This window comes from Cydia strobilella, chromosome 10 (assembly GCF_947568885.1).
Source record: "Cydia strobilella chromosome 10, ilCydStro3.1, whole genome shotgun sequence".
Classification (NCBI taxonomy): Eukaryota; Metazoa; Arthropoda; class Insecta; order Lepidoptera; family Tortricidae; genus Cydia; species Cydia strobilella.
The window spans coordinates 8636512-8662458 of NC_086050.1; the positions used below are offsets into that span (position 1 = coordinate 8636512).

The 25947-nt window shown below is 37.6% G+C and overlaps 1 protein-coding gene across 6 annotated transcripts in view; it reads right to left on the reverse strand.

Annotated features, from left to right (window-relative positions):
- Positions 1–379: 379 nt before the first annotated feature.
- The window catches only part of LOC134744554 (monocarboxylate transporter 3), a 71124-nt gene continuing 45556 nt past the window's right edge, over positions 380–25947 (reverse strand). For 2 of the 6 annotated variants that reach the window (XM_063678384.1, XM_063678385.1), the window contains exons 4-15: positions 19484–19731; positions 18878–19006; positions 17109–17297; positions 16623–16685; positions 14564–14706; positions 14327–14396; positions 13375–13603; positions 12557–12735; positions 8684–8827; positions 8207–8285; positions 6598–6829; positions 380–5739 (exon numbers count right to left, since the gene is read on the reverse strand). In XM_063678384.1, the coding sequence (XP_063534454.1) occupies positions 5532–5739; positions 6598–6829; positions 8207–8285; positions 8684–8827; positions 12557–12735; positions 13375–13603; positions 14327–14396; positions 14564–14706; positions 16623–16685; positions 17109–17297; positions 18878–19006; positions 19484–19731 (1913 nt within the window). In that variant the 3' untranslated portion in view covers positions 380–5531. The remainder of the gene's footprint in view (positions 5740–6597; positions 6830–8206; positions 8286–8683; positions 8828–12556; positions 12736–13374; positions 13604–14326; positions 14397–14563; positions 14707–16622; positions 16686–17108; positions 17298–18877; positions 19007–19483; positions 19732–25947) is intronic. The other 4 variants (XM_063678388.1, XM_063678389.1, XM_063678386.1 and 1 more) reach the window with 3 other exon arrangements.

The window sequence follows — 25947 nt, forward strand, 5'->3', positions numbered from 1 at the left end:
ACAGGATATAGTTTGAAAAACTTTATTTTTTAATTTTCTCATTTACCCCCCAAAAGTGGCCCCCGTGTTTAAAATTCATTTGTTTACGTTACATGTCCGTCTTTGGGTTACAAACTTACATATGAATACCAAATTTCAACTTAATAGGTCCAGTAGTTTCGGAGAAAATAGGCTGTGACAGACGGACAGACAGACAGACAGACGCACGAGTGATCCTATAGGGGGTCCGTTTTTCCTTTTGAGGTACCCTACAAACAATTTTCAACATATTTTTGGGTAAAGCTTTTCACACATACAACCTAGAGTTCTTTCATGCCAATGTCTATCACGCTCTACCGCATCTGATTATGGGAAGGTATTTTTTACAATAACACAACAATTCAGTCATCATTATATTTAATGAGTCTGTTATATACAAAAGTTTCGGTGGATATAGTCAACAAATAGCACGTTTTGTACATTTATTGAAGCGGTTGCTTTATAACTCGGTTCCCTTACTTTGAAATGAAGCTGTTTACACATGATAACTAACATGTTCCTCTTTATGTGGCACTGGCATTACCTTGTCGAGTACAATTTATTTGTAGTTCAGTCAGAACTGTCTGAAATTCGAAATAGTTAAAGTGCTGCAAATTTTCCTTTATTCTCCATGTTCTATGCGCTTTAACCCTTTTCCAGGCATAGATCACATACAAGCCAATAGAATTTCCACCTCAGCATTCCAATTTAAGGTTCAAATTAGATTTGACTTTCGAGACATGTGACTTGTCTTCAAATGAATCATCAAAGCTGGATTACTTAATTGGAATATATTATTTGGATTTTTTGGGGAAATCTTGTAGATTGGTGCGGCCTGGAAGATTGTTAAACAGCGTTTTCTAAATCTTAATTTAAACTACAGCGCGTATAGCTCATGAAATATGTCTGAAATTATCTGAATATGAGTCTAAGCGACTTGGATTACACCACACCCTGCACCACATGTAGAACAATGCTCTTTAGCATTAAACCATTTTCATTGTCATTTTATACTTTGATTGCACGAAAATAGCTATCGCTATTAAGCTTTATAAAACACACTTAATTAAAAAAGGTTTCATACAGCGTAGGTAGCAATATAATCATAGAGCTTAGTTAGAATCTGTACTTAATGATGGATGAGACAGTCTATCTTATAAAAATGAACCAATCATTATTTACGAGCAAAAACTACGGCAAATAATATTTGAGGGATAGGTAGTTTTGCAGCGTAGTGGCTCTGTTGGATTCAACTTTCGGTACCTACGCCGACCTGGAAGTATTTATTTAAACTTGTATGCGATTGTTTAGCCGATTAATGCGTAAACAGCGTTTCTTAGATAAAAACAATACTTATTAACCAATACTGAATTAAATACATAACATAACATTTTTGCCAAGTAAAATTGAACTAGATATTAAAATACATAGACATAAATTGAGTCTTAACTAAATAAAAACCAATGATCCTCGGACATTTGATGCGTTTCGGACTTCATCACATTGGCATAAGCACATAATTATCTAACCCCGGTATAGTTCACATGACACTTTATTTTTTTCAATCTTAAAAACATAATAACACTTTTGGTTTTTTACATAAAGCTATAACAACAGTAACATTACTAACTTTCAGAATAATCCTTAATAAGATTTTTTTATACAATTTGTAACATTATCCCACTTTAATAAACCTTATAAATGAAAACCTAATTTTAATATTATATATTTCATAATAGGCATATCATTATCAATAAAATATTATAAGTGTTACAAAACAAATAATCGGTATTTGTATTATATTTATCACATAATACCATTTCCTACCTCCTTAAACCCTTATGCGCTCCTATACGTACAACTTACAGCTAAATTATGCAGTTTATTGACAGAAAAATATATATACAGTTACACAAAAATATATTAATATATAGGTACTCTGCGTCCGCTACATGAGTGGCAAGTCCCAGTCCCGGGAGTCGAAAATTGACTGCGTTGCGTTACTCACTGTCTCCTACGTTACCCACTTATTTACAAACTTGTTCGTGTCCATGGCACGTGGAACGATGCAGGTCTACACCACTACTACTTCAAAATGAGGATATCGATAGGATGACATAGATTTCACGGCGGTTCACAATTCACTTACCTACCTACCTAACGCCGTCGAGACAAAAATCTCAACGAAAATGACCCCGAAGACGTAAACAGTATCTAAACTTCACAAGAAATATAAGGAAAAAGCCAAGCTCGAAAATTCAACACATTGCTATAGCAAGTTTCAAAATGTATCTTACAGTAAACACACAATACAAATATACCGATCTATTCGCGTATCATTAAAATGACTTATAGTCTTCTTAGTTCTATCGTACAGCAGTTCATTTGCCATCCTTACTGTAAGGTTGACATTTTCAACCTTATGTCAATGACAATAAGAGGATAGTTGCAAGCTACGTTTAATGCCTCCGCTACACTATCGGCGATGATCGCCTGTACAACGCAGCCACCCGGCGAATCCCTTTGATGCGTGCCCAAAAAACCGACAACGCACGGGTCGCAGGCGATGATAGACGATGACTGGCCGGGATTGCCGAGTATGCCCTCTACACTATCGTGCGCGCCACTCATCGTCTATCATCGCCGATAGTGTAGAGGTGCCATAAAGCGAGGAAGTGTTCGAGATTGTATACGTAGTCAAGTGCCATGATTGTTTCAAACATCCTACCTACTTGTGTATATACAATTGTGCATTATTTAATGGTACTATTTACAAAACGACATGCATGTCAAAATACTAGATTCATTTTGTGTAATCCACAATTAATAGGAAAATATAATTCTAACACGGAGTCCTATGAAATTAGGCGTATTTAGATAAATAAATCATTTATTGTCTCTTTTAGAAATTTCAACTGTCAGAGGAAGTACGATATATATTTGGATTGTTGAAAAGGGTAAGATGAAAGGATCTAATATTTTTTTGCTTTTTATATTGTTTTGAATCTAAGTACTTACAGCCTATAAGTACAAATATTATTGCTAATGACATTTTAGACTTCGAATCGATCACCTTCGCACTTTCTAAATATTCTAAATTTATATTTTCCTCTTACAAGACGTTGTCAACCCCCTGTTTCCTCTTAAGCATTTCCTTCTGAGTATTGAGTGGTAGTTTCGATCGGTGTCACCGCTAGCACCACAACGCACGTTACATATGGCACGTCAGAATTAGTTCCCTAGACAAATGTGCAACGGATCTGTGTAAAATTATTGCTTGCAGTCAATTCCACTATCAAAATGTGGTACGCCACATTCTTATTAAATAGTTGAATATCATCTTGAACACGGCAATATTTATATTATTTAGAATCTCGTAAGGTGCCGTATCGTGAGTCGGGTCAAAATTCTATTCCTTGTCTTGTTTCTGACTACGTGTATACATACGTCTTCTATCAAATAAATAAAAAAGTCAAGTGATATCGCATGTCTTTCTAGCTGTAGATTATATTTTAAATGAGAAACATTAAAAACTAAATTGTATCGCATACAAAAATCTTCACTCCGTCACATTTTTTGGGGACAAAAAACAAGACAACGAAAATAATTTTGCCCCCTATACGAAATCCGTGGGGTTAGTTGACACTAAAAGGATTATAAATGTTCAGGTCGCATATTTTCACTATTTCTATAGTTGAGGAGTGCATTTTCAAAAGAGCTCATTTCTATACGAAAACCCTACAAAAATAAGCCCTTTTGAAAATACACTGCTCGTTGGAACAAATGTTTTATACGGTGTAATGAATTTTTTCCACTTATAAATAATTATTTTAATTCCAGATAGCCCCACGCTTTCCAAATTTATTTATTTAATAGTATGGCCAACACAATACATTTGTAAAAATATAAACAATGTAAGTATAGTCTTCATCTTCTCGCCTATATCGGGGTGGTCGACCGAACCACATTACCAAACTGTGTTATCTTGAATGAGCTGTCAGAAAGATTTTAACTCTAGTACTATCGCGATTCAGTTATTTTTTAAACGGCATTATGGCTTTGCCACATGCCAAAGTTGGAAGCTTAGAGCCCGTCACAATAGATACACAGGCTTTTGTTTAACAGATTACTGTCTTAGGCATAAAAGAAGATGAAGACTATAATTGAAGATCTACACATAGACCAATCAGCCACATTCCAAAATGGGCTTGCAAGACGGCAATTATCGATATTGGTGTATTTGTCGTTAAAATACTAAGGTAAAAACTTGCGGTAAAAATATTGGTCATAACTGTCAGTGGTCTTTGCTAGTATCTTCGGGCTATGAGATCGTATTTTTGTTATTAATATAAATACCGAAGATACATAGCAAAGCATTACTTTAAATTTAAACAAACTGAACTACGGGCTTTGTGTGATCCATATCAATACAATCTGTACATATTTAATTAAAACTTAGGTTAGTTTAATGAGTAATGGACACAACGATGTATTTGCACATATGTAAAACTCATATGTATTCGGTAATTAGAAAAATAAACCCTTAGGAAAATAAATACGATAGGTTTTACTGTGATGCAATTGTTGGATGTTATATATTTCCAACCTAGGTATCATTAAGGTTGAACGTACTTTTTGCTTAATGCCAACAACGCTTTATATTTATAACTATACTTATATGTTACCTATACCTAGTGTGAAAGGTAAGGTTTTATAAAACTGCCATTTAAAAATGCTTCTTATGGCAAAGTCGCTAAGGTTCCTATCAAAATATTTGTACAAGTTTCATAACAGCCTTTTTATGGAGCCTCGCAACTATGCCATATTGAGCATTGACTTCAGCAGTTTTATTGCTCCTCTTAAATGTGCAGTTTTCTCTCGTGACCAAAATTATACACTGGCAAGCTAGGTTTGTCAGTAGGAAAGAGCGGCAAATTATAAAAATGTAGGCGCGAAGGATCGACCTCCCATGCAAATTTTGTATTTCACGCCTTCTTCTACTGACCAAGTCGACAGAGTATAACACATTTATCTTTAAAAAATATACAGCGATTTCGCGTATCGCTACGTATACCGATGAGCAGTCGGAGAGTTTCCAAAGTCACGAAATTTCCACATGAAATAACTTCTCATAATAAAAAATTCCATTTCAACAATTTTCTTTTCGTTTATTTCTTGTCAAGTTTTTTGGAAACTTTCCGCAACTTCGTACATGCCACGTATCGCCAGGCGTGGCTCACTCCGCGATTTCGTCGCGTCGCTACAAGTACATGCGGCCCACACCTATTTTGGTGTCTAGCCATAGTATTTGCCGCGCACCGCTACGGAACGGACGCCTGCTCGCGCTTGCGTCACCTAGCGATCATATCTGTAATAATTGACGCGTTTTGTTAGAGAGTGAATCTTCTGTACCTAGAGTACTATTATTTATTCTGTGGTATCGCGTCAAAAGACACGTTTAACTCCCTCGGCCCCTTGAACGTTCGAGGCGAATCCGACCTTATATCGTGTCCTTAGAGTACACTCTCCCGCTGGCTGAGCTCGGCGACGGGGGCGGGCTCGGTGGGCGAGGCGGCGGTGCGGGTGATGGCGGGAGCGGTGGCCGTGCCGCGCGCCATGCCCATGGTGATGGGCGTGTCGTCGGGGTCCTCGTCCGCCTCCTCCAGGTCCTCGTCGATGGGGGTCAGCACGTCCACCGGCTGCTGGACTTCGTCGGGTTTCCTGGGGAACGTGTCGAAAATTAGGCGTCTCGATTTGCAAAATGTGGATGAACTCGGTTTCGGTATTTCGATACGTGACGCTGTTTTGATTCGTCGAATGATAATCGTAATTTTTTAAGGCATCAGTATTGGGTTTCCGGGCCCATTGGAGTGACTTCGAAAGCGAAGTGATTTTGAAAACCGCTCCTATGTACAAAACCGAACCGGGGTTAAAGGTCCCTTTCCACAGGTTTTCGTAAATAACTCGTAAACGGTGGCCCGTAGCAAAAAAAATGTTCTTTTACAAACATAACCTACATAAAATTGTCTACAAAAAAGATTATGTACACTTTCTGCTAGAGCCCATATTTAAAAAGATTTTAAAGCGGGAAAGTTACTTATAAGGGCTTGTGCACAAATCACGCAAGGTTTTTTTGGCTACTTTTTGACCGGATATTTTTTTTTCTTCTTTCTTCTTAGTTTCGTTCTCTGTAGAAAAATACACGTGAGGTCTCCTTTATACCCCGCCCCCCCTCCTTCAACGTGATCTGTCGTGATTTTTTCGTGACCCCCCTCCCCCCTATCGAACCTCGCGTGATTTGTGCACAAACCCTGATCAATCCTAAGGTCGTTATTTTTAGTTTTTCGTAAATAACTCGTAAACGGTATTTAACGTAAATAATCTGTATAAAATTTCCTACAAAATAGATATACAGGCTGTCCCAAAAATACCACGTCAAACTGACACTGGAGGTAGGACACCCAACGAGGATCTGGCACCGTCAGTGATAAAACAAAGCAATATTAATAAAAACCTAAATCTAACTCTCTCGTAGGAAGTGACCGATTGATTTTTACTGGAAAATGTAACCGTATTTACCTTCTGAACAAGGGAGCAGCAAAGGAAGTGAGCGTGGCAGCGAGGAAGAAGGCGGCCGCCATGTAAAAGGAGGCGTCGTAGTTCCTGGTGGCGTCGTACACGGCGCCGGCTAGCGGCGAGCCCACGATAGCGGCCGCGCCACGGAACAGGATGAGCAGCCCGAACGCGTTCGTCAGCTTGTCCAGCCCCAGCAGGTCCACCAGGATGATGGACGTTAGGGAGATGTAGCCCGCTGAAATATTAAACGTATCAACGGTCAGTGTGCTTGGCGGCATTCATCCAAATAGTTAACGAACATTTTGAACGCCCGCAAACAGAACTGCAGGTCCATCGAGTCGACAAAGTAACTATGTTACGTGGATATCATACTTTTTTATGTTTTCTTATAGATTTCTTTTCCGTACAATGAACCCGTACAGTGTCCCAGACATTTTATATATAGATAGGTATATCACTCAAATACGCATGAGTAAACCTGGCCTATAGCAAATAGAACAGTATATATGAACTATTTAAAGTTTTCGGGTTGTATAATCTATATCTATAAATGTAAAAGTCCTGACTGACTGACTGACTCACTTAAATCAACGCCCAGCCCAAACCGTTGGACCTAAAGAGCTGAATTTTTCACAATAGGTAGCTTTTATAACGTTAGTATCCACTAAGAAGGGGTTTTTCAAAATTCATTCCCTAAGGTGGTGAAAAAGGGGTTGAAAGTTTGTATGGAGATCATAAATTTTTTTGAGTGCCGAACTTGAAACTTCGTATAAAGGCATATTATTAAAATACAAGAAAAGTGGTTTCAGCGTTTTTAACAATTCATCCCCTTAATGGGTTAAAAAGGGGTTGAAAGTTTGAATCCATTAGAAATACATTGAAACTTCCTAGAAAGGCATAATAGCCGATTACAAAAAAAAAATATTGACGTTTTTGAAAATTCAATCCCTAAGGGAGTTAAAAAGGGGATGAAAGTTTGTCTTGGGGTTCAAATTTTAAAATATACATGTTTATTAATTATAATAAAAAAAAACAAGAAAACACATTTCAGCGTTTTTAAAAATTCATCCCCAAAGGTGGTGAAAAAGGGGTTGAAAGTTTGTATGGAGATCAAATATTTTTGTGAGTGTGGGACTTGAATCTATATATAAAGGCATATTATTACAATAAAATAAAAGTAATTTCAGCGTTTTTAAGAATTCATTCCTTAGAAAGGGTTAAAAAGGGGTTGAAAGTTTGTATAGGGTCCAAATTATATTTTAAACTAAGAGTTTGAAACTTCGTAAAAAGGTATTTCATTAAAAGGGAAGAAAGCTAATTTCAGCGTTTTTGAAAATTCATCCCTTAAGGTGGTGAAAAAGGGGTAGAAAGTTTTTATGGAGGTCAAACATTTTTTTAAGTGCGCGACTTGAATTTTTGCATAAAGGCATGTTATTAGAATACAACAAAAGCGATTTCAGCTTTTTTAAAAACTCATCCCCTAAAAAGGGGTTGAAAGTTTGTCGTGGTCCTAATTTTATTTTAAGCTCATGTAGTATATATAACCACCAACATACAAATCCACGCGTACGAAGTCGCGGTCAACAGCTAGTAATATTATAATACAACTTACAAATAGCGATCCCAAAGAAAATGGCCACCGCGACATAAGAACCGTAAGATGCGCAGAATGGCGTCGCGGCAACAGATATCTGAAAATAGTAAAAACATTTTTATCATGATGATTGTTTATATGCTTATTTGTGTTTGTGGTGCCGATGTCAACCTAGTATCCTTTACATAAACTCGTATTTACGGTGGCAATGACAAGACAGACATTGTTGAGCAACAGTGAGTCTATAATTCACGAAAAATCAGCGACCTAGGCCCTAGCCGCAAGATAAACGCCCGATTGTGTGATGCCGATGTGAACCTAATAACATTAACATAAAGTAGCATTTACCGTGGCAATAACAAGGCAGACATTGTTGAGCAACAGTGAGTCTATAATTCACGAAAAATCAGCGACCTAGGCCCTAGCCGCAAGATAAACGCCCGATTGTGTGATGCCGATGTGAACCTAATAACATTAACATAAAGTAGCATTTACCGTGGCAATAACAAGGCAGACATTGTTGAGCAACAGTGAGTCCATCCAGGGGAAGTCAGCGACCCAGCCGCAAGCGATACGGCCGATTGTGTTCGTGATGCCGATGATGGATAGGAGGAAGGAAGCTTGCGATGACTCTACACCCTGAAATATAAAAATACACAATATTTGTCACAAGTTGAATTCGTACAGCATAAACGAGGAAATTCAGAAGAAACATATTTACTCAAATTGACGAAAAGGATAAGAAGAAGTTTACAAACCTGCATAATAAAATACCTAATGTAAATATAGCCGCTTATGAGGTTAGAAATTTAAACCATTTTACTGACTAATGTTATTACAGCTAGACATTGCTTAGTCTATCATAGACATGTTTATACTATCACGTAATACGGCATACTACATACTAGTTTGGAGCAAAGCAGTTATTAAATATAATAGGGACGTTGAAAATTTTTTAGAACTGTTTTCATTTTATAGATAGACACGTAATTATTGCAAAAACTTTTTTTAAATTTTTATTCATTAATTTTTAATAAGAAATCGACTAATTAGTTTACTGTTTAAATTTCGCGCAAAAACGCTCCAAGCTGTCACGTGATCTTGATGACGTAACGATGTGATAAATAAACTCTGGCACTGACAGGCGCGGATCCACCGTTGTGGGCAAGATGGGCATGCCCACAACCTTTTTTACACTTTCACGGTATATTGAGATCGATAGGCCTTCATAAAATAAAAAATAAAAACAATGAATCGTGCGTGATTCGGAACGCAGCAAAGAGCCATAGACAAAAATGGTGATACTTTTTGTCACATTTTTGACAACATATTATCTGTTTCTTTTTGGCGCATGAATATGTATTAGAAAAAAAGAGATGACTACTGGTTGGAAGCGCGCACTCGCGCAGACCATAGACAATAGACAGATCTACTAATTTAAAAGCAAGAGTGTATTGAGTTGTATGCATGGACATGTAGATTCCCGCCAAAATGCCAAAAGTTCCGAGGCAAGCCGCCATTCTTTAAAAGTTTTTTGTTAATGTCAGTCAGGGTAAAATAGCTGTGATAGTGTGATTGTTGTTTCGACACAATGGTAAGTTATTTTAATGAAATTATTGCTATTTTACCGCTCTAATGCAATGCCCTACTCTATATATCATTTGTAACTTTATTTTAACTTTGTTTTTTGTTAATTTCGGCCAGGGTTTACCTAAACAATCAGAGCAATTTATCGCTCTGATTGTTTCTCGACGTGTAAGTAAGCTACTCTATGTATATTACTTTTATAATAAAACAAAGTTACAAATTATCCAATAAAATATTCAATACCTACATTGTTTATCGATTTATTATTTGTACTTATGATATTTCGTGTTGTGTGTGATTTGTTTTCTTGAGGGGGTTTTTTGGCGTCTTCTAGTCAATGACTAAGTAAATATCTTGAAAATTAAATCCTACAACTACTCACGCAGCTGTGCAATAGGTATATATTTATGGGGCATATCATGCTATCTCGAATGAACATTTAGATTTAAAAATTTTAATTGGGTAGATTCTTTATGTACCTAGTCAAATATAAAATAATTTACCTACATATTTAGTGGTCGATTGAGTAGTAATGGAATACCTCATACTATAGGGAAATAAGTCAGCTAAGCGTAACTACGTTTACTAAGTATTAGGATCAAGGGAGTTTAAAAATGATTCATAATACGTATGTATTATTAGTAATTTTCAAACTTTACCATACTATATATTAAGTAAGGAAACTGGTATATGGAGTACTCTATGCTTATTTATTTATCTATGCGTCATACCTACACATAATTGCTTATGCTAATTATACACAACGAAAGGTTGAAACTTCATAGAACAGGAAATAGATTTAGTTTACGTTGGTAATTAAATTGCCTACCTATTTTTTTTTTAAGTTACAGTCCTACAGCTAACCAAGATTGGACCTAATATAAAATACATTTAAAAATAAGACCTCTCCCACCTCACGCCAATTTTTAATATTTTCGAAAAGCTTGCTTGTGCATGTTGTTTTGAGTTTTGGTTGCATTGTTTTACAGGGTGATGAGGGTAGAGGTAGTGTGGAGAAAAAGGGTAGTGGTACAAGTGGACGTAAGCGGAGTCATGATACTGCTTCAACGCGAAAGATTAACACATATTTTTTTTAAAAACCTAGAGCTGAGGTTGAGGCTGGGGCATTGAGTATTGGTAGTGAAATTGGGAGTCCTCCGGCTGAAGTGAATGACGATTTAGATATGGGTTATATTTCTGATCAGGCAACAACTTCATCAGCGTCATCGCCATCAACTAGGATTAATGACTTGTCATTGAACTCTGAATTTGCTTCAGATATCGGAAATTATATTTCTGCTATAAACAACATGCATGAATTACCTGATGCTACTAAAGCTGTACTACTAGAAAAACATTGGGTGCCTCCACCAAACTATGATTTTCCGTACCAAGTTCTGCAAAAACACGGAAGAATGTACAGAAAACATGTCCAAAAATCACATCTTGAAAAATTCCACTGGCTTGTGCTTTCACATAAAGATCAGGGACTTTATTGCAAATATTGTGCCTTATTTGTCACTACCCTCCACCTACCATATGCCTCCGATTTCGGTAGATCGAACCCTGGACGACTTGTGAAAGAACCATTGAAAGCCTTTAACAACTTATTAGGTGAAGGAGGGTTATTGCTGCATCATCAACGCAATCGTTACCATAATATGGCTGTCGAAAGTGGAAAGAACTTTTTGGCGTACTATCATAAACCTGAGGTTGATATTGCTAACCAGATTTCTACTCAAAGAATGGCCCTATTGGTTTACTAGCTGTATAGGAAACAAAAAAAAAGATTGATTGAAATTGATTTGGAATTTAATCAAAACTGACTATTTAATTGGACGAAATCAGCTCTGAATTAATTCAAAGCCAAAGTCCTGATGCGCAGGAAAAAGGAAATAGGTAATCAAATTCAAAAGTCATTCATGACTCATAATTGCTTTATGAGCGAACTTAGAGTCGCACTTGGCCGATTTTCGGTTTTCGGGTGGCTGTGACCACAACCTTTTTTGAGGGCTGGATCCGCGCCTGGGCACTGACCTGGTGGTCCTCACCACCAGTGTTGCCAGATCGTACCTTTTAGTACAATTTTACGTACTTTTTGAACAGCGTGCGTACTTAAAACGTACCTCGCCCAAAACCGTACTAAAATCGTACTTTTTGGCTAAACCGTATATTTTAGTACGATTTTACGTACTTTTCGTATGAGTGGTTCAAAAGTATGCCAAAATGGCGTAGAAATAATAGTGACAGACCAAAAAAGTACCATTTTATTGCGTAAAAATTTGTGACTTTTGTTTTGGTATTTTTATACCTTACTATGAAATTGTACTTATTTTGGTAAAATCGTACCTTTTTTAGATCGGGGTCGTATTTTAGTTTTCAGTGCTCTGGCATCACTGCTCACCACGGTTTGACAACTTGTCTGTGCGTGTTTCTCACAACGTGACGTCACGCGGTCCGATTTGCGTTTGCAGTCACGTGATGCTGGGCATTATTTTAAATACTTTTAAATTATTTTTAATTAATTTATTACGCATTTACACTTACAAAATATGATTTTCAGCTTTCTAATATTCCCTGCTATGGTAAAAACATAACATTTTATATATTCGCGATTCATGTCAACATCCCTAATTACTTAACACACTGTCAAGTGTTGTTTTCCCTAATGCTTGTTTTTGTCGATAGTCCTGTTAAGCGTAGCTAAGCAAGCGTAAGCTAGTGCATGTATTAGAAGGCGGCACGGACAGAGGGCGGACTTGAAGGGTTGGTATTACGTACATTAAGCATGGCGGCGTCCACGATGTACACGAAGGGCACGTAGAGGCCGGCCATGCCGAAGATGTTGGACACGCCGATGAGCATGAAGGCGGGGTCGCGCAGCAGGCTCACGTCCAGCATGGACCCGAGGGCGGACTTGAACGATTGGGGCAGCGATAAGCAAGGGCATAGGTCGTATTCTGAAATATACAATTCAAAATGTTATTTCTCATCTTGTCTTTCAAACATATTAACCTGTCTTTGTTTAGCTCTACGATTGGGTGGTAGAGAATGTCAGTAGGCATTGAGTAATCACTGGTAGCGTGCGGCCTCCAAACCGAAGGTCGTCGTGATTTAACTCCCGGCTGGTAATAATGAGTTTCTCCAATTGTGGAAATATCTTTTGATATTTTTTGCAGTTGTTTTTCGATGAAGGAAAACATCGTAAGGAAATTTGTATACAGGGTGGCTAAAAAATAAGTACATTCCCGTTGCCAGGGAGTACGTTTTGGGGTTATACTGAGCAACTTTTACTATGGGACCAACCACGAAATCGCGAAAAAAAATTAGCCTCCCATAGAAAATGGACCAGCCAAAACGTATGAAACAGCCAAATTTATCAAGTCCCCACCTTTGAATCAACTTACTGTTTATTTTACTGCAGATCCTAGAATTACACCACAGATGTAATTCTAGGATCTCATGTTCTATTGTGTAGAAATACTTATGAAATCTAAGGTTATATTTGGCATTAACCTTAATCGGTTAAAATCCTATCTATAATCTAGTATTCTTTCTTATCGATTGGAATATAGAGCTAAAACAAATAGTGAACTGACGTTGAGCTTCCGCGTCCGCATCCGCGTCGGCGGCCTGCCTGCTCTGCGGTAGGCTGAGCACGGAGTTCCTGTAGGCCTGCAGGCTCTTCTGGCTCTGGTACTGCGGCAGGTTGAGCACGGAGCCGGAGTAGAAGATGTCCTTGCGCGACATGGGCCGCACCATGCGCGCCGGCTCGCGCGCACCCGCCACCGACAGCTTGGAGTTGTACATCACGCTCTCCGTGTCGCCCTGGTACAACGGCATGCTTTATGTTAAGGGCTTATTACACCCGGCTAAATTTAGGATTCTAAATGATTTAGAAACCTAATTTAGTGAAGTGTAATCACGTTTAGCTGAATGATTTAGCATCCTAGTTAGGTCGCCACGCACACCTGACGACGGGCGGACGTGTCTCGTGGCTGCTCCAAGGCCAATCCTTTGATTTTTAGACAATACTGGCGGCATTGCATTCGAAACGTTTGTCACTGATACGATTGAAGTGCTGACCGATTCAGTGACTAAATTTAGAATAATGTAATCAGGAGCGTCCTTCCTATCCTATGCAGTCTAATTAGGATGACTAAATTTAGCCAAGTATAATAATCCCTTTACGTTTACATCCAAATATTCCAAACGAGGTTGAAGTCATCAAGAATTTAGAACTGGACCAAACTAACAGTTTTGGCAAATTAAAAGTTTTTTTGGGTCTAATACTTTTGTGTAGATAGAACCTTAAACAATTCATAGAATCACAACTCAAAAGTTTGGAAACCCTTTCGAAACTTCAAAAAAAAACTAAGCTGAAGCGCGTGCCGGTATATAACTCTTGAAGTGGCAGGAACCGGCTCGCGGACAATTTTAATCATTTAAATTTGGAATTTGATTAATTAAAATTAAAATTACTCAAAAATTCGTATGCCACTTCAAAGGATAATAAATAATACGGTATAGACGTAATTAGTCTGCACTTACATCGATTCTATATTGACTATTCATGGAAGTTTTGGACGTAGCTTTAATAGCAGCTAAGGACGGTTTGAATCTGAAACAAAAAAGGCAAAATGGTTATCTACTTACTTTAAATCACTAACACTCACAAAAGCAACTACTGTACAATATGCGATATTCTACTTTCAAAAACAAACATAAGCGAACTCCATAACATAATGTGTTGAAAAAAGTCGAAGGCGCCTTGTCCACCTATATTACCTATCGCCGGTGCTATGCTTGCGTTGGCGGTCGAAGAACGGCACGGAGCCGTTCTTGGGCAACCCGGGTGCTTGCGCGCTAAAGGCCGGCGATGAGACGTTGCGGGACATCTGGTTGCTGCCGTTGGTGACACCATTTTCCCCCTAGAAATATAAGGAAGTGTGACAATCTGAAAAAACAAAACTTCTTACTCTACGACAAGTTCGACGGCAGCATTCTTCATCGTTTTTTTGGTATCGAAAAGTGTTTCGGATGTTTTGAACTTTATAAGATTGTGAAGTATCCTCAAATTTTAACGTGTTTTATTAAAAATAGAATAGACAACTGTGTAGAACTGTGTAGGTAACTGTCTCGTTTCATTATTGTCGAAAATGATGTAAAAAAAATGTTTTTTTACTTCAATCATAGATACAAACAAAAAAACCGAATGAGGAAAAATCTATTAATATTTTGGCAGTTCATATTATAATAATAATAAATAAATATTCTTTATTGCACCACAAAGAAACAAAATTTTTAAAACAGATTTACAATGTAAATAATGGTAGCAACAGGCGGTCTTATCGCTGTGAGCGATCTCTTCCAGACAACCTTAGGGTAGCAGGATATGAAGAACAAAAGTTTTTATAAACAGGTAGTGCACGAAATAATTAGAGGAACAGGAATTACACATACATTAATCAGACAGTACATATAGTAAATTTTAGATAAATAAATAAATAATATATCACAAATAAATATATAAATATATATATATATATATACATACATACACAATATATACACAGCAGCACATTAAGGAAGAGATAAGTAATGATTATCTGTTTTGTTTGTCACAGTTTTTTTATAGGTCCAAGAATTCACAAGGATAGTAATAGGGCTTATTCTTTACGTGCATAAAATATAAAACTTATGTATGAAAATGTATTATTTTGTACACAATACCTGGCTCACGAAGTATGATATGAATTGTGTAGCTATTAAATAAATGTTTCGTCATTCACAAAGTAAATTCAGATCAAACGATTTAAATAAAGTTGTATTATTTATCAAATGACACACGTATGTTAGTTAATAGAAGAAGAATTGGTTTTCATTTGTCTTTACAAGACTGTATTAAGAGAGAGAGAGCATTTTAACTAACATAAGCATGATGTTCTTTATGAAAAATAATGTACCTCAGAACATACCAAACATAATCGAGCCATGAAATTAAAGAGTGGAGCCAAGCTCTGCGCTGACTTTGCAGTGTAGTTAGTACTGGAACTGTGACCATGAACGTCAAACAGGGACCGGCCCGCTATCCCTTATCGGGGTTTTATAAGGGTATTGCATAAGGCTTAACTCACCATACCCTTTGCCAGACGAAACCCTTTGTTTTGCTTTTAAAAACCCTTATATAAAGCTACCACATTTGAGTAATCGGTAGCCCAAATACCCTTACAAAACCCTTATCATCCGCTCACCAACACCTCGCATATTGCTTATAAGGGTTAGCCTTATAAAGGGCTTCCCTTTTAGCATATAAGCGTGCTAATTTAAGTCATCTACCTTGTTCATATAGCACACATTACTTCGAATCCGAGCGATCGTCGGCGGCGACGGCGGCGTTCTTTGACTAGACACGTATTTTCTTTCCTTTTCATACACTACCGTAGATATATACTAATCCTGTCTCTTTCACGCAAAGGGAAACCTTTATAAAAAGCGCTTAAAGATAAGGATAACCCTTATTAAGAGCTAGCCTTATTTTTGGTTAGCTTTTCGGTAAGGGTTAGTTAAAGGTAAGGGTATGAATGGGCTTGCAGTTCAAAAGGGAAAGTCTTTCAATGTGTTAGCCGTGTTTAAGTGTCGCCCATTGAAAGGGTTTTATCGCGGATAGGGTTGTCCGGTACCTGACGTCAAATCACTATAAAAATATGCCGTTTCTAACGGCACACCCACACATTCTCATGTCAGTCAGTGGAGAGCTGGCTTATAGGGACTCTACATATGTAATGAAGAGTTTTGAACGCATGCTGCCAATTATGTTAGACGCATGCCGTTCACACTATTATACCTCACGTGCCCTCGGCCTTCGGACACTTCCATGGCGAAAGCCAAATACGACAGATTTGGATACCTAATAAATAACATAATAACTAAAAGGTTGTTATCATCAAAATTGTTTCATTTTCTAATTATGGGACGAAAAAATAGCACGATTTCTACATTTTTAAGGAAAATCGAAATTTTGTAGGTAGTTAATATAAATTGTTTTAACCAAAAGGTACACTTTTTAATTGCTCTTCAGTGTAGTTATCTGTGTTCCTATGATATGTAATAAAATTGTATACATATTGCAGCAATTATACCAAATTTATCGAGTCCGCTGCATTTTTTGTGCAACAATTTTTCATTGACGACTTACCAAACAACAATGGCAATAGGTAAATAAAAAGAACCTACACAATGTCTCCTACCAGTCTTTGAATCATCGCAGAATTTTTTAAACTGTCAGCATTCTGTGCCGACGCTTTTTATACATAATCTCTCGTAAAATTACCTTCTTCTTATCTCCATTATCATCCGTAACCCTCGCCTCCGTGATGGTGGGCAGCGTGGGCACGGTGGGCACGCCGGGCATGTTGGGCACCGTGGGCACGCGCGCCAGCGCCTCCAGGTTGAGCGACGAGTGCACGCCGGGGTCCACATTCAGCGGGGCCTGCAAAGATTGCCCTGACTTGTCCGTGGCCTGGCGACATACGAGTATAACCTCTTAACATGTGCACGGTGGGGGAGTACGCGAGTTAGATTAATAGCTGTGGCGTGGCACCGATGTGTTGCCCGATGGGATTAGAACCAATGACAGTAAATAGAACAGATTATCCTGTTCGAACTTCAGAAAGGTTATCTGCACTATTTATGTTGGTCAACGTGCATGTATGAGGTCTACACATAATGGGGATACCAGGACGGTTGAGTGGAGACCAATTCTAGATGAAATCCCGTGAGGAATATTTACAAGACCGGTCATGCTTATAATATCGGTAATGATTTGAATGTATACGTTAAACCAATACAACAATATTCCGATGTAATGGCGAAATGGTAACTTATCTGACAGACAATATTATAGATGACCAATAACAATTATTGTGGACACCAGTACGAAGTGTGTTAATATGTGTGGGTAGTACGATTATGAGTCACAAATTATTATCAGTTTTGATGCAAAATTCCCTCATGTATCTTTTATTGATTTCTTGTTTTTATGTATATTTCGTGGTTTATATAGTTGAAATATGTGACATTTTCAACCAAAAGGTACCACATTGTCGATTTCCGATAAGGTTGATTTCAAATTCGAGCTCTTTGGGAATAGCGCCTTATTGACACCTGACAATAAGTATCCTTTTAGTTAAAAATGGCACATATAGTGGTTAATTATGATGTAGTTATCACAAGGGTTGCGGTTGACCATACAGTCCCGTTAACTCTCAGAATGACCTTCGGATTTTAGAAAGATACATCGGGTATCGGCGATAACACGCCAAGGTGATACTGCTGTTCTGCTTTCTTATTAACTCACAAAAAGTTTTAAACTTACCGCAAAAAGTTAAGGATACCTGTTGTCTCGATGTAAAATAAGCCCTAATTTAATGACATTATGCTTAATATTCGGTTGATGACTATATTGCGATTTGACTTTTTGTCATAATCTAAATAAAATAGAATCATAATTTGAAATTCGAAAACAAATTTGAAATTATATAGAGTTGATAATACCAGTCACATATTTCAATTCATATGGTAAAATTATACAATTGGAAAATTGTGATATTATTGTTATGGTGGTATTAATTACTCTTATATAGTTTAAGGCTGAAAAGACGACTGCACTCTTTGGGTGTTGGATTGCAACTAAATCAGTAAGAGGCTGTCATTTTCTGTTACGCGATTATGTCCGATTTTACCCGAAAAACTAATGTCATTCTGAGAGGACTGTACAATGTTGTTGCCAGAATTCTTTACTATGTGTAACGAACTTGACGATGAGAAACTTGCTTTGGTTTCTTGAACTGTCAACGCAGCAATCTATCGTTGAAAAAGATCTAACAGTAGTTATTTTCAACAAGCACGTTTTTTTCTACGAACCTATGACTTTCTATTCCCTCTATTTCCTCTTAGTATCAGTAGTGTTAAAATAATTATGATTATGAGTTCGGTAAATTATACAAATGTAGGTATGTATAAGCTGTGACGGTCTGACGTCACTTGACCCTTACCATGCTGCCCAAAGCGACCGGTTAGTGAGTTGGAGGTCGACATTACCTTCAGCCTCTTCTCCATAGTACCGTCGGGCAGTTGGACCACGAAGTATGAGCCGCCGATGGAGCCGCGCTCCATTTGGAGTCGCTTCTCTTCCGCCATGCGTTGTAGGAGAGGCTTCTCTCCAGATGACTGAAATGTGAGAAACGGATTTAAAATGGCATGGGCCCGTAAAAAGGTAATTTACATCATGTCAAATATCAGATCAAGGACTGACAATTTAATCTAATTCCGCTACTGAAACTTAGTGGAACACTGCAGCAATAGCCGAATTTGTTGGCCGTGATTAAGTAACGTTGATGATAAAACCGAACTCCACCCGGTATTGGAGGTAATAAGAACAACTCAGTTTAAGATAAACACTAGCCATGGGGGTAAATAAACGCACATCGATTTGGATTACATGAGCCTGAGCCTGCACGAGTGGGCTCAAGGGCGCTCCAAACACATGACTATTAAGGATTATTCCAGCCAGCAATGTTCAGTATCAGATGAACGTTAGAAGAGAAGAGTCTAGCTAGCAGCACGTTAGCGTTCTGCCACAAGCCGAACTCGTTGAGCAAGAGGGCGACAATCGGCGCGAAGCTCGACAGCGTTGTCAAAACTCACCTTAGGATAGACTAGCGGTCTCATAAGCGCTCCAAACACCGCGCAGTTCAGAATCAGTCCAGCCAGCAGCAGATTAGCGTTCTGCCACGAGCCGAACTCGTTGAGCAAGATGGCGGCAAGCGGCGCGAAGCTGAACGTGCCAACGCCGGAGCCACAGACGGCGATGCCGGTGGCAAGGGAACGCCGTGCCTCGAAATAGTAGCCCACGGCCACTACTGACGGGAGGTAGATCATACCGAAGCCTATGCCTGAAAGAGGAATTAATGGAAAGCTTTGTATAATGCAGACAAATACGAGGGAGTATTAATTTTCAGTGATATTATATAAAGAATATGTTTAAAACACTAAGCTTATTAGATTAATAGACGGGCGAGACGTCTATTTAAGAGAGAAAATGTTGGTTTGTATCGTCTATATTAGCAAAGATAGATATAACTCCGTAATAGATGGATACAGTCTAAGGAAAAAACGTGCCTCGAAAATCAAGAAAATTTGATTCTCGATCAGAAGGCGCCACTAGCTTTGGCCTACTGTCGTATAGATGGCGTTGACGGTTTCGTTTGTTATTTAATAATTTTAACGCATATCAGTGAAAGAACATGGGTCAAAATCATAAAAATAATTAATGCAAATCAAAAAAATCATTTATTCATATTTAAATACATTTTATCGTATTTTTATAAATCTTCATTTTTAGTTTTAAAGTGTGTCGACAGATGGCAGTGAATTTACTGGGGTTACAAAATTTACTATGACAGTACCGCTCTAGTATAACTATGATATTAGGTATGTATCCGAAATTCTTGGAAATTTCCGCACTTTCTCGAGAACATTCTCTTGGATGAGAATTACCGAGAAAGTTATAAAAATTTGCAAAAAAGTTAAAATGTTAATGTTCGTTTATCATTATTTAAGTAATTGATAGACATCCAATCGAATGGCACCCTTACTGTTTTCCTTTTTAGAAGTTAAAAAAAAAAACAAATTTCCAGAATATTGTCTTCGGTTACCGCGATAGATACTCATGAAATAAAACTATGAAAACGGATTATATCGCGTATATTGAATTTATACTACATCCCGACGTTTCGGACCCTTTACAGCGTTCGTTCATTATTTATGGTTCATTATTTTTTGTATGTGGGTATTTTTGCACTTTGTAGTTTTTCCTCAGTCACCCGTTGACCACGAACGCTGTAAAGGGTTTGCAACGTCGGGATGTATTATAAATTCGATATACGCGATATAATCCGTTTTCATAGTTTTATTAAATTTTCAGGTCCTGTATTTTTGTATTATTTCCATATATTATTTTAATATCCACATTATTGTGATAAATTGCTCATTTGCTAATCTATTTTACTAGACTTAGTTATAAAATTCAACATGTGTTATCGTTGTAAAAGTAGCCTAGTAAATTGTAGAGTAGTACAGGGTGGCCAAATAATAGGTATACACTTTAGTTTTGTAATTTTGTTCTATAAAATATAAAATATATTAAGTATTCCTTGTTAAATATAGTATTTAGGGCTTGCAGTTAAACATGGAAAATAATAAACTGAAATAAATGTCATATACTAAGAAAAAGTGATCAAGGCCCTCCAGTGCCCCAGGCTGGAATCGAACCAGCGTCCTCTGCTATCGCGGCAGGTGCCTGTGCCATTCGGCCTCTGGGCCACAGCGGCATAGGTCGAAATTTCGATCGAGGTAGTGTTTCTACTTAAAATAAAAACAAATTAAAGTATTTTCTGTAAATAATTTAATTTGTTCTAAGTAAATACTTCTAACAGTATGGAAAATAATGTCAGACAAATGTCCACCTCTAGCAACATGGCAGATGTGAACCCTTTTATCGCGTTTTTCATCACATTTTCACACATTTCTTGCGTTATCTCAGCGACTGTGTCTCGAATATTTTGTTTTAATTGCTGACACGATGAGGAACTGCTTTATCTGTTACGATGCCATACTGGTCACACATCAAATTTATTCACTAAACGAGCTATTGTTAGCCGCGAAGGTAAGTGATTTCTACCAAAAATTGGCCACAATTTTCTTAGACTTTCCGCAATACATGATTGGGTTGAGTAAAACGTTTTAACCAGGACCGTTCAGGAACCAGGCCCCGTAGCCGACGTGCCAATCGTTAACGCTCCGTAGCGTATCATAGTTATCTCTCTCTATGACTCTTCCACACTAGTGCGACAGTGACAGTTGCGTTTCGTGCGCTACGGAGCGTTAACGATTGCACGTTGGCTGCGCACTCAGAGATGAAAACCGTATGGTTGCCGACAATCATCGCGCGCAATTTGGCTCGGCGCCCAATAAGAGGACTTTGGCCAATTTACCAGCATTCAGCATTAGGTATTTGAAGAGCAGCTCATTAGCCTTCTTTGATGTGTTAACAAATAATCAGCCCCATTATTGAGATACCAAGAGTCTCGAAATGTACTCCAATAATATCATAACGTCGTTCAGTTCTATACCATCCATAATCATAATGTTAATGACGCCATTCAATATACGTCAAAGGGTAGTGTTTTGACAAGCCATAAATCTAATCAAAACAGCCTCTTTTACGGGTACGGTATAGAGGTACCTATATATATCTGCACCGCTAATTACCTCATCCATCACTACTATAAGTCTGCGTATATTTAGGTATTTAAACGAATGCAAACAAACCACAATTAGGTATTATATTGATCAAGAAAATTCTTCAAGTCAATTAATTTAACTCGATTTGCCAAAAGTTACAGAAGTTTTACTAAAATATATTAGTTACTCAGCGTAACAACAAAGCTGCTAATGCTGCTATAATCGTGCTATTTTGTTAATAGGAATATATTGGGATGATTTGATTAATCAATACCATCAATAGTAATTTAGTTGTGTAATTGCTATTACTTCGCCCTAGTAAAAAACCTAAAACGAGATCGAATATTTAGCCATTTGAGGGTAGATGAAAACATTATACGATTAAATGAAATAGGTTAAAGCCAGAACGATGAGGAAAAGATCCAGGCAGTTTTCTATTTGGTCGGTTAACTGATAAATGTTACGAGTACCCGAAAATGTAAAAACACATTGTTTACATTTATTTAACTACCTAAAGATACAGACTATACCTACAAATAGTTTCGTTATTAGTGTTATTTAAAGCAAGTAGGTACTTTATGTACAGTCGACTAATTAGAATTTTATTCTGGGTCACATTCGACTTTGCCACATACTTAAGTTCAGATTCATGGATTTTTGCTTCATTCTTCATCATTAGGACAAGTTATAGCAATATGCAATTGTAATCATAGGTACTGGTACTATATCTAATGGTTGGATGTAGATATAGGTGGACATTTGTTATTCTTTCACACAAAACGGCTGAACGAATCGAGATGAAATTTAAAACAGATACCTGCTTTAATACTACGAGTATGTGTATACTTAATACAAATTATAAGACGTCGATGGAAGGTCCTATGGGAGAGAGATAATGCTGCAGTGGTGAGTTAGGGTATAGGGTAATAGGAGAAGTATCAGGCATATTTTCAGCTTGCCTCAAGGACCTACTCCAAAATGTCTACCAGCTCTCCGTCTATTAGTAACATGTTCCTACATCAACATACCTTGCGATGAAAGTGGTCAATGAAAACAAGCTTGTGCTTACATTTTAAGAATTTTTCAATACCGCAAATTACCTCACCCAGTCACTAATCCAAATACTTTCGTTATGATTTTATAATTACATTTAAATTACCTTTTGTTTGTATAGAAATATGGAATAGTGGAAAATGATAGCGGGTGAGTCAGGCTGTCGGCCCACAAATCGGTAATGAAACCGGACAAAGGAGCAGATGGATTGTTGCGAACCGGGGTCGACGGTCCGTGCGTCATACTGAGCGAACTATATATCACACAAATTAATCACTAATTAGTATATACATAATTGTATCATAGGTGTTAATATTTGCGATTGACATACAGTTAAAATGATTTATAGCTCTTGATAAAAAGTACAAAAGACGCGCACGAGCTAAAGGCCTTTTGTTCTTTGTTTCCTGAGCCGATCGAGTTATGGATTTGAGTGGATGAAATATAAATGCTAGCATGTTTGGTAGCATGTTTGTAAACTGTTAGCGGATTTTTATCAACCGTCAGTAAATTCGTAGGTATTTCAATAAATCACTAGAAAACTTTTTATCACTCGATTAGTCTATTTTCGATGGAATTAGTGGATTCAAAGGTCACGAACTCGTGGCACGGCGTGACTATTTGCAATTTACAACTAAATTTAACAGCATTAATGCACAAACACTGCGCGTACAATAGTAGCCCTTTTTGAGACAAATTCGGAATATCATTACATGTCACTCAACTTTGAACCCCTTTGTTCTCAATGGAAAAGAAAATGCAAAATAAAGCTCAGTCGAGGGATTTTAACACTGGTACCATATAATTTTTAAATCGTTCGAATAAAGTGCTCTGATAAATATTTCGCAGTGTAATGGATGTTGACATGTTGATAACGGAGTGATCTGCAAGTTCTGCAACCGTCCAACGCATTTATTTAATACTAGAAAATGTGTCAATCAATGAGTTCCTCGAACTACAAAGCGATAAAACAAAAAGTGTCCAGCATACCGTACCTACCAAATCTGCAGCTTAACACATATTGACAGGTCATACATCCAAAACAAAAGTTATTTATCCCAAAACTGAAAAATATTGAAGTTATTCTAATTTCTGGTTTTGAATTGCCAAAAATTGGCCAAAAATAGAGGACATACTACTACCGTAAAACCCCGTTTTACGTGAAAACGCGTTTTCCCTAGTTAGAACTAGTTATAAATAGGATTTTTCAGTCAAAACTAGTTTTCGTAAAGTGCCTACAACGCTAACATAACTATATAAAGAAAAAAAAAACAAATTAGAAGCTAAATCTCTGTGACTGACAAGTTGATAATAAAGCGAACTTCTTGCTAATGTCCATTGTCAAATTCATTTAATACTTAAATATGTAACAATCAATGCGATTTACAAAGCAATAAAACAAAAATAGTCTAATGCTTCGAGCTCATAACCGTGGCGAAACGTTTACGTATGGAACCGACATTGAAATTCGATGATCTCACGTTTGGCTGCCAACCGGGATTCGACGACTGACGCTAAACAGTGCTAATGAATCTAGTTTTCGAGTTTACAAGGGATTCTGTTTGACGTTCGCGCTGCCTTGATGTGGCTCTAACGATTCCGCCTCGTGAGAGTTGCAAAAACTTTGTATCTCGACAGGAAGATGTTCAGTATCAGACTGTGAATACATGAATGAGCGACAAGGCAAACTGTGTGTGGCACGCATGCTTGAATCACAATAGCGTCTTGATTGCACGACGCGAAGAATTAGGTCAATTGGTTGTACATGTCATGTCATCGGGAACGCCGAGGTGTTTACAGTATTGACACGAAACTAAACTAAAACCGTCATGTTTTTGCATTTTCAATAATGAAGCGCCAAAGATGTCTAATCATTTTAAGGAGAAATGGTACAGTCAGCTGCAGAAATAAATACACGGGTGTACTTTTTCTCTGTAGCTGACCGTACGTCGCGCAGATTATCAACCAATATCTGTAATAAACAACTCTTTTATCTCATGATGTCGATTCGCAAGAGTGGTCGCTAGCTAGCTTATTAAAATTATTTTAAAACGTATAACTCACATTTTTGCGTGAAAGACCCAGTGTATCTACAGCATAAGGATATCACCATATGTATATGTATAGGTATTTTTGTCGTTTGACTCATATAGTTTCTCAGTCCTTCATTCAAAGTTAAATATGCATCGCAATTTTGTAAGTGTTGTTGACATACTTGGCAACGTATTAGCTGATAATTTTCCCGTAAATACCTAATGTGAAATGACAAAAGTACCATGACCTTGTTTAACTGTACAGTCAAGGGCATAAATATATATACATTCCCAACGTTTCAAAAATATGTGTACGCTCTTACACCTTAGACAATAAAGTCGTGTTCACATATTTTGAGCCATTTGTCTGGATCGATATTTTTGCCTTCGACTGTACCTACGTCAAGAGACAATCATTCATAGTACAGAAGACCAATTCAAACGTACATGTCTAACGCTCATAGCGCTTAAGGTATAAACTATTTTATAGCTTTTTTCACGGAGCTCATCAAAGTCCGTCATTCAAAGTATAATATGCATCACAAGTTTGGATGTGTTGCTGGTAATCTTGCCGTTCCGTTTCCCGTAGATGTGTGATTTGAGGATAATTATACAGGTAGGTACACGAGTGCACCATGACCCAGTGGCGCCGCGTCGTCTGTGATTGCTGGCTAGGTGCCAACATCCCGGCTGCGCGACCTTGAAATAGGCTTAACGCGCGCGGTAAATTTGCACTAGCATAGCTGCTACCCCGCGACGCCACGCTGCTACAGTAAAAAG